This window comes from Acanthisitta chloris, unplaced genomic scaffold (genome assembly GCF_000695815.1).
Source record: "Acanthisitta chloris isolate BGI_N310 unplaced genomic scaffold, ASM69581v1 scaffold41064, whole genome shotgun sequence".
Taxonomy (NCBI): Eukaryota; Metazoa; Chordata; class Aves; order Passeriformes; family Acanthisittidae; genus Acanthisitta; species Acanthisitta chloris.
Window position 1 is genome coordinate 1 of NW_008669478.1, and position 9,429 is coordinate 9,429.

The following is a 9,429-nucleotide window of genomic DNA, read 5'->3' on the forward strand; positions in this document are numbered from 1 at the left end:
TTGGCCTTTGCGCGGCGCCTCGGCCTTCGCGCGGCGTTCCCGGCGCCGGAGTCTCTTCCGAAGGGTTCCGAGTGCCGTGGGGCGATGGTCGCTGTGTGCGGCTGAGGTGGCTCCTTAGAGTCACAGCCTGTGTATGTTTGACTTCTGACGCTGTGGTTGGAACTCTTGACTCAGCCACACGTGGCTGTGCTGAGAGAAAGTGCTGGAAGTTTCTTCTTCACGCGTAGAGTTTGAAGGGCTGTGGCCTTGCCTCGAAGGGCTGTCGTGTAAAGTGAGGTGTATTGCCCCGTGAAGCACCAAGCACTGCTGTTCTTTGCCCCTGGTCCAATGAAATGTGGACTCATCCAGGGCAGTGCAAGGCACGATCAGGTGTACCTGCTGGAGATGTCGTTGCAGAGGGAAGGATGGCACGTCGTGTCCTTCGCAGCAAAAGGCTGAGTGCGTTAGGAGGAGCAGATAGAGCTAATTAAGTTCTAGGGAGTCTGTCCCAGCCCTTAGTTCTGGTATTAACTACATGGGGAATGACCGACCGTTTGCTGTGGAACGGAGCCGGACGGTGTCGCAGCCCCGGGTGAGCAGTGGTGCTGTGTTTGCTGCTCCGCAGGGCATGAAGGACTCGCCGGTGCGCCGGGCGGTGAAGGACACCCTGTCCAACCCCCAGTCCCCACAGCCCTCCCCCTACAACTCCCCCAAACCGCAGCACAAGGTGGCCCAGAGCTTCCTGCCCCCGGGCTGGGAGATGCGCATCGCGCCCAACGGCCGACCCTTCTTCATCGACCACAACACCAAGACCACCACCTGGGTAAGGGAGCTCCGCGCCGCGCCCTGCGTCGGCGGCGGCAGCCGTTACGCGCTTCTGTCTCTGTCCTCCTGCCTGCACGCTCCCCGTTTCAGCGTGGCAGTTGTCTCATCTCTGTGCTCTCAAGAGCCAGAAGTGTGCGAAAGGCTGTAGTACAGGCAGCCTGGGAACAGGGCTGCGGGGTTTGGAGCACACCTGGTGGAGTCAGGGCTTACATCACCCTGACTCGCTCTCAACACTGCAAAAAAATCATTGCAGTGGAGGAATCCTAATAAGGCATGCTTTGTTTTGTTCTCAGTAGAGAGAATAATGTGGGAGGATTTCCAGATAATTCTGTGCCTGACGTAGTTTGTAGATCTACCTTGATCTGTAGGATTGACGGTTCCATCCTTGTGTTCCAGGAGGATCCACGGCTGAAGTTTCCTGTGCATTTGAGAGCCAAAGCATCTCTGAACCCCAATGACTTGGGCCCTCTCCCTGTAAGTGACCATTGCACGTGTCCTAACCTACACTGCTGCCCCAGGGTCTCTGGGCTGTCCTGCAGCCGTGGGCTGTGCCTGAGCCCTGCTGTGAGCTGGGGTTCAGTCAGGCTCTCTGAGCTGAACTCACTGCTGAGCCCTGTGCTGCCCCAAGGGTTGAGCTCTGCAGACACTTACCGGGGCCTGTCCTGTCAGATAATTACTTGTCCTTAGGAGAAATGGAGCAGGTGGTCCCAAACAGGCTCTGTCAGTGCACCAGCCTATTCTGGCATTCAGAAATCTGAATAAATTCTGATTTTTCAATGGAACTTCCATATTTTGCAGAGGAAATTATCATTTTAATGTCAGAAGTTTTGTCATACTTGTAACCAAAGTATAACGTGGATTTACAGAGCTTTGTTTTAAAACACTGTATCCTTAGTGGCAGAGTAGTGTGTGAGTGTGACAGACTCCTGGTGACAGCAGCCGGAATGCACTTTGCCTTTAGGGAACAGCTGTGGGAGTAGCTGTGCTTCTGCAGTTGTTGGGGAACACTGGGCACAGGTGGACCTTGGAGGACACATCTGGTGCTTAGACAGAGGCACTGAGGGGCCAATGACAGTTTGTTCTGTTAACTGCAGGAGGTGAGACATGCAGTGAAACCAGGACAGCCTGACTTGTCAGTGGGGATAGATAATTAATAGCAGATTTCCCCTTGGTTAAACAACCTGGGAATAACTACAGAATTTAACAAGTTTCTCACAAAAGGTTGCAGTGCAATAATTTCTCATCTGCATTTTACAGAAGCCTAGGCTGACCAGCACTGCCTGCCCCTGCAGCCTGCCTTTCATTTTCCTGGCTGCACTGGAACCCTTTGGGAGATGAAAGGGAAGCACTGAGAGCTGGTTAGGACATTCCTGCCCCACTGGACTGGGATCCTGGGTTACACATTTACAGTAAAGAACCCACGTGTCTTTCAGAATTAGGAGCAGAAACTCTCAGGCTAAGCCACAATGGCCTGTCTATTCTCTATGATCATTTCCTCACAGCAGGAAATGGGTGTAAAGCCTGGGGCAAGAGGTTTCCACCTCCAAATTTTAAAAAATACTGCTTGTGTGGGATACAGTCACCTGGATAAACAAGGTCTGTGAGCCTGCCTGGATTTCTGATGCATCTGTGCTGGTTTGGGGTTTCAGACAATTGCAGTGGGTGTGGGCAATGCATTGCCTTAGGCTGTGTGAGACTAGTACTGTTTTCACTTATTTTCTCTCTTTTGTTTGTTTTTGCTTCCCTTTTCCAGCCCGGCTGGGAGGAAAGAATACACCTGGATGGAAGAACCTTTTATATAGACCATAGTAAGTAAGCACTCAGGTACTAGAGCAAATAGACAAAGGGAGGTGCTAAGTATTGAAGTGAAAGCTTTGTGATTTTACTCTTCATTTAGGAAGCCAGGTGTTGATTTGTGGAGACATTGATACGAGAGACTTAGTGCCCTCCTACGGTACTGTACATTCACTGGAAGCTTGCTTTAATTGGCTCATCAAGCTTTGTCCCTCTCTGACTTGTGAAGCATTAACATTTCCTCTCTGTGGTTTCTTTTGTTCTTGTTGATATTTTGGATTCGTTGTTGTTGTTGTTGATGATCCCATGGCTTATTTGCACTTAATAAATTAAAATATACACTAGGAATAGAAAATAAGATGAGAAAAGATCCTGTAGCCACAGCTCCACAGATAGGCAATGGAGCAATTAGCACTGAGAAGTACTTTCCTCTGCTTTCAGAAGGTTTGTGGCAGTGCTGATTCTGATCTTATTTCCTATTTAGAGCATGTGAAACTGCACCAGCCCATTAATATTATCCAGTTCTGTTAGTGGAGTTCTAGTGTAAGTGATGTTTCATTGTAGACTTGTCTTCCTAGAGCATCTCAGAACTGCTGTGTGAGTTTTGTTGGTGTTTGGAAGTGAAGCAGCCCACAAAGCCTGGGCTGTGTCTTCTTACTTTTTTTGGTTTGTTTCTTTTAAAGACTTTAAGCCTTGTAATGAAATATTTCTACCGATGTGTTTCTTCACAGACATAGCTAACTCACATAACCCTTAGAGGAGGGTGCACAGAGAGCTACAATTTAAGCTCTTCCCTATGTTTGACAGAAGTGGGTTTGTCCTTCAGGACCAGTTGCACTGACTCCCCTGCTCACCTGTGTTGACAGAGATGTCATTATTAAAAAACTGCCTCTAAAGCAATGCCAGTTTTGAAAAGGTAGAGATAGTTTGAACTGCACATTAGAAACAATACATTCATCAAGCACCAGATGAACCTCTTCCAAACTTCAGTACAGAGTTATTATCCCTTCTGTACCTGTTTTCCCAGCAGAGATCTGGAAATGTAGCTAGCTGTGGCCAGTGATTCTAAACTGCTGCCACTGAGGAGCCAGGACAGAACTGTCCCATCTAGAACACCTCTGTAACTGCTGAGCCTCCTCCCAACCTCTCTTAAAAAGTTGCAATTTTTCAGTCTCCTAACTGTACTTGTGCACATGTTAGTGCCCAAAATGGAATGTTAAAGGCATACATTAATTAGAATTCCCCAAAGAATTTATAACTGTTACAAAGCAAAATTTATTTGCATCTGAAGTCTCTAGTCTCTCTTGAGCTGAGTGGCTTTAGCTTTTTATATAGCAGTTTGCACACAAGTTTAGGGAAGTTTTTTGTAGTGCTGCTTGTTTCCAGCAACAGTTTGTACCTGCTGCACAGTTCTCCAGCATCTTTTCCTGTTTTGAAGTGTTTTTCTCATCCCTGGGAGAGCCTGCAGAAGCTCGTGGACAGAGGGATGGACACACTAAATGGGTTCCCCTCGAAGTCTGCTCACAGCCACCAGCACTGTTTGCACAGGGAGTTAGGGGATGCTCTCAGTGCAGAGGGAGCAGCAGTGCCAGGGAGGAGCTCACTGGGATGGGATGGGAACAGAGTGAGGCTGGTAAATGGCTGCTGCAGTGTGCAGCAAGAGGCTGTGAGAGGGGAAGTGCTAAGTGTTGCTCAGAATGGGAATAATTAGCCGAATTTTGATCGAAAAGGGCGTGAAAAATACCATCACACGGTCATGAGTTATCTCATCCTGTGAGGCATCAACTGGAGTGTACTAAATCCAGCCTGAAGTGACTCTCCTGATGCCATCAGCACTGGGAATATCTGGCTGTGATAGTTCTCTATCTGGCAGGGGGTCCCAAACTTCAGGGAAATAGTGGACCCCTTCGAAAGGGACCAGAGGAGACAGAGGAGAAGAGGGAATCCTCAAAGGCCTGGGAGCCTGATTTGTGAGCAAAGACAGTATTGTGCTGGTGGGGAGGCTCGAGGGAGATGGTAGATTTTCAGAACTGTGCTGTGAAAAGAATGAGTTTGTTATTCATGTCCTCTTGGGATAAGACAGAGAATCCTGAGCTACAATTCTAGGTACTGTGCTTCATGCCAGGCCCTTCTACCCTGGAATACTCTGCACCTCTGGGGTCTCCAAAGCCCAGGCTGACAGCCCTCATCCAGCACTGCCACAAGTGATAAATAGCCTTAATGTGTAAGGAGAATTAAAATAGTATTTTAATATTAAATTGACTAATAGATCAAATTCCTTGAATTGTGCTTGCAATCCTTCAGCATTTTCTCCAGTTAACCGTTGCTGAGTGTCACCTTTCAGGTCCCAGACCTTTGCTGAGTGTCACCTTTCAGGTCCCAGTTCCTCTTAAACCAGCCTGGGATGCTCAAACCTTCTGGGCTTTTCCAGCTCTAGCAGCTTGGAGAATAGAGTCTTGAGTCCTAATATCCAGTTCATAACCCTGAGCAGTGTCTGCAGCTAACAGAGGGAGTGTTCTTGCCCTGTCAGTGCAGGACATGGGTGGCCACTGCAGGTTTGGGAGCATTGTCTTACTGTTGCAACACCATCATTTTGTTGTGATTCTGTTGTGTTCAGAATCTTGGGAGGAGCAGCTGTCTGGAGGCAGGGAAGGGAGAGTTCCACCATGGTCCTGTAGAAACTTTCCTGTCACCCTCCCTGTGCTCTTCAGAGCTGTAGATGGAGAGAATTAGGCTGTGTTGTGCCACCACCACCATCTCCTTTGTCACGGCCGAATGATCTCTCGTGCCGTAACTGGACCATTCTACCTGCCTTAATGGTCCTCTAACCTTCTCATTAAATCAGAGTCCAGGAGAAATGTTATTCCCTCCAAATTTTCCAGCATGACACTGCGACTGTCTTTATGTGAACTTTCCAAAGAGTGAGGTAGTGTGCCAGTGCACAGAGGGTTTGGGCTCCCTCAGGCAGGCTGTGGATCTCATCCCAGACCATGGGAGATGAACATGTTCACTCCTGCAGACATGGCCATCAGAGCAGTGCACATTCCCTGGGTTCTGCTGTAGTTCTGCCTTCCTGAGTGAGTGTTTCTGACTAAACAGTGTGTGGGGCTGGTGTAGGAGGGTGAACACAGCCTTTGCTAGCCATGACATTCTAAGCTGTGGCAGTGGTAGGGAGAAGAGCCCAACAGGAATTCCCAGGGTGGCCCAGAGAAGTCCTGATGTCATCTCTTTTGCTCTTTGCAGACAATAAAATCACGCAGTGGGAAGACCCCAGGCTGCAGAACCCAGCCATCACGGGCCCAGTAAGTACTGCTCTGGGGCTGGGGCACAGTGGGACAGGCAGAGCAGTGCCCAGAGAGGCCCTGGCTCAGGGATGGGCAGGCTGGGCAGCAGGAGCTCTGCTCCATGAAGGGCACCTGTCTGCTCCAGGTCTGAGGTCAGGAGGGGCTGGGAATTCCAGAGCAAGTTCTGTGCTGCGTCCCAGATTGTAAGGGTTTAGGGATGCCTATGGAGGAATGGCCAAAATATGGCATAAATATGGCCAAAATTTATGGCCGTAAGCTGAGACGGGAGAGCCAGATTAGATGTTAGAAAAAATGTTTTCCTTGTTAGGGTGTTGAGGCACTGGGATATTGCCCAGGGAGGTGGTGGAGTCACCATCCCTGGAAGTGTTTAAGAGGCATCTGGATCTGCTGCTTGAGGATATGGTTTAGGGGTTACAGGAGTGACAGGTTAATGGTTGGACTCCATGATCTTAGAGGTCTCCTCCAGCCCTGATGGTTCTGTGATTCTATGAATGTTCCCATTTGCCATTATCTGGGTCATTACTGACAGTAGGATTTTCCTGTGCGGAGTCACTGTTCTGTGCATTTGGGGATTTCTGGGCAGTAAAAAGTTGTTCCCACTGGAGAGAGGAGAGTTGGGGCTATGTGGTTCAGAGTGTAAAAGCAGAAAAGACCTGGGTCTGTCAGTGTGAGAGACATAAAATTTTGTGCAGGTACAGAGGTTTCAGAATATCAGCAGTAGAAAAAATAAACACAGCGTTTTACTTAAATATCAGCATTTCAAAACATCCAAGAGTGATGCTTTGACCTTTTTATGCTGGTTTTGTGCTGATTCATGCTGGTTTATGTCATTTTATGGTATTGTGAGTGGTCAGACTTCCAGTCCCAAGATGTTTCCAGGTGCCAAGAATGCCTTTTTATTCTGGCTAAATCCTCAGGACCTTCAAGGGTTTCTGCAGATGAGCTGCTGCACAGTGTCATTCCAGTTGTTTATTACTAAAATCAATAATAATCACTTGTTTGACCATAATTGCTTTTGGAGGGATATACCCTTCATCAGGCACTTGCAGCATGAGGCTCAGTGCTGTACAAATTCCTAATGGGCCTCTTCCCAGAACTGCTGAGCAAAAGACACTACCTAGTTTGTTTCAAGGAAATCAGGCAGTCATGGGCCCCTGGAGTGACTGACAGTTGTCTGTGTTTGGTTGGTAAGGGAAAGCAGGAGCTAATCCGTGTCACAGCCACAGGAGCACTAAGGATTCCTCTGGATGCTCTCAGGAGTATTTCTGGTGCCCTGACAGAAACAAAGAATGACTTAAATTGCACTTAACGCTGCATTTAAATAATGTCAAGGAAATCAGGCAGTCATGGGCCCCTGGAGTGACTGACAGTTGTCTGTGTTTGGTTGGTAAGGGAAAGCAGGAGCTAATCCGTGTCACAGCCACAGGAGCACTAAGGATTCCTCTGGATGCTCTCAGGAGTATTTCTGGTGCCCTGACAGAAACAAAGAATGACTTAAATTGCACTTAACGCTGCATTTAAATAATGGAAACACGTTGGAAGATGATTTAAAGCCTGTAGTAAAGTCCTGTTGTCCTCAGAGTGGAAGGGGTCACTGTGTGGGAGGTTTACTGTGCAGGGTAGGGGTGGGTGAGCCCTGGCACACACAGGTGGGTGCAGAGCTGTGCCCTCCTCCCTGGCTGGATGCTGTGGGATGGGAGCAGAGCTGTGCCCTCCTCCCTGGCTGGGCACACATAGGTGGGAGCAGAGCTGTGCCCTCCTCCCTGGCTGGATGCTGTTGGGCTGGCAGCTGCTGGGCAGCTGGAGTAACGTGTCTGTCCTCTCCCAAGGCAGTGCCCTATTCCCGGGAGTTCAAGCAGAAATACGACTATTTCCGGAAGAAGCTAAAGAAACCTGTGAGTATAAGCGTGGGGAGGGCACTCACAGGGTGCTGCACAGCACTCCTCCCCAGCCTGCCCCAGTGTGCTGCTCCTGGAGGGGTCACAGGAACCAGGAACATGGGGGAAATTGGTTCATTTCTCAATTTTGAAGTCTTTAAGACTCACATTTTCCTAGATGCATACAAATACCCTTGAAAATGAACGTAGGGATGTCAGTAATTTTCTCTCTTTTTGTTTGTTACTTTTCTTGTTGTTTTCATCAAATATTTGTCATAGAAATCTCTGCAGCACTGCACTGGAACTTGCCCAGTTCCCCCCATGCTCTCAACCTGTGGACTGAGAGAGCACTGGGAGACAAACACAAGGGGAGCTGGAACACCAGGTGTCTGATCAGTCACTTGTCACCACTGGTCAGGAATTTGCCCAAAGACTTATTTCTTGAGACTAACCAATATAATCTAATCTTCCTTGACACAGGCTGATATACCCAACAGATTTGAGATGAAACTACACAGAAACAACATTTTTGAGGAGTCCTACAGAAGAATCATGTCTGTGAAAAGGCCTGATGTGCTAAAAGCCAGGCTCTGGATTGAATTTGAGTCAGAAAAAGGACTTGACTATGGAGGTGTGGCCAGAGAGTGGTTTTTCCTCTTGTCCAAGGAGATGTTTAACCCTTACTATGGTCTCTTTGAATACTCAGCAACGTAAGTGTCCATTACATATTTCTGTTCACGTGGGATGTATTTTACCTTTTGCATAATGGCAAAGTTCCCCTGGGCAGAGTTAGTTCCTCCTTCCTGGGTGTCAGTGCTTGCTCTGGCCAGTCCCATTGCCTTGTTCCCTCACTGCCCTTCAGAGAGCCTTGGAATCATCCTTGAGAGCCCAAAACCGTTTTTGTTACGCAGACAATATCCAGTGCAGCAAAACTGCAGTTTTTGAGGCCAGCACTGGTGAAAGGAGGGATGTCACACAAAAGCCTCTTTACTCTGCTGCCCAGAGTTCCAGTGCTGCTGTAGAGTGAGCTCAGGAGGCAGCAGACACTGCAGCACTTGCCCAGGAGGGGCCTTACAGAGCTCTGAGCTGGGGTTTGTCCAGTTTGGTGATCCGGGAGCAATCGTCAGGGTGAGAGAGGTAGTGTCCTGCTCCCAGTGGGTTTGGTTTGATGTGCTGTGTGTAAATGCACAGTGTGCTCAGCTGCTGGAGCCCCTGGGTACAGCAGGAGTTTTGCTGGTGTGTGTCAGTCCCAGGCTCACCCTTCCAGGCAGTGAAGGACATGAGCAGAGGCTGCACCAGGAGCCCTTGGGGAAGGCCCCGTGATGCTGGTGAAGGGAGATGGCCCTAGGCACAAGTTATTTATTAACATATCTGAGTATCTGCTTATTGAAAGACTTGGTTATTTAGCTGGTTTTTTTCTTTCCCCCAAAAAGGGACAACTACACACTTCAGATTAATCCTAATTCAGGTCTCTGTAACGAGGACCACCTGTCATACTTCACCTTCATCGGCCGCGTGGCCGGCCTGGCCGTGTACCACGGGAAGCTGCTGGATGGTGAGTGCTCACCTGGGCTCTGCTGCAGGGCACAGCCCTCCTGGGGCAGGCTGAGGGCAAGCAGTGGGGCTGGGGCTCTTGGAAATGGCATTCC

The 9,429-nt window shown here is 48.8% G+C and overlaps 1 protein-coding gene across 1 annotated transcript in view; it reads left to right on the top strand.

Moving 5' to 3' along the window:
• Positions 1-514: 514 nt before the first annotated feature.
• Positions 515-9,429, top strand: part of NEDD4L (neural precursor cell expressed, developmentally down-regulated 4-like, E3 ubiquitin protein ligase) — a gene marked incomplete at its 3' end in the record, with an annotated part of 10,782 nt that continues 1,867 nt past the window's right edge. Inside the window, exons 1-7 of the mRNA XM_009073322.1 lie at positions 515-802; positions 1,201-1,278; positions 2,558-2,612; positions 5,842-5,900; positions 7,733-7,798; positions 8,261-8,490; positions 9,214-9,335. Coding sequence (XP_009071570.1) covers positions 515-802; positions 1,201-1,278; positions 2,558-2,612; positions 5,842-5,900; positions 7,733-7,798; positions 8,261-8,490; positions 9,214-9,335 — 898 coding nt within the window. The remainder of the gene's footprint in view (positions 803-1,200; positions 1,279-2,557; positions 2,613-5,841; positions 5,901-7,732; positions 7,799-8,260; positions 8,491-9,213; positions 9,336-9,429) is intronic.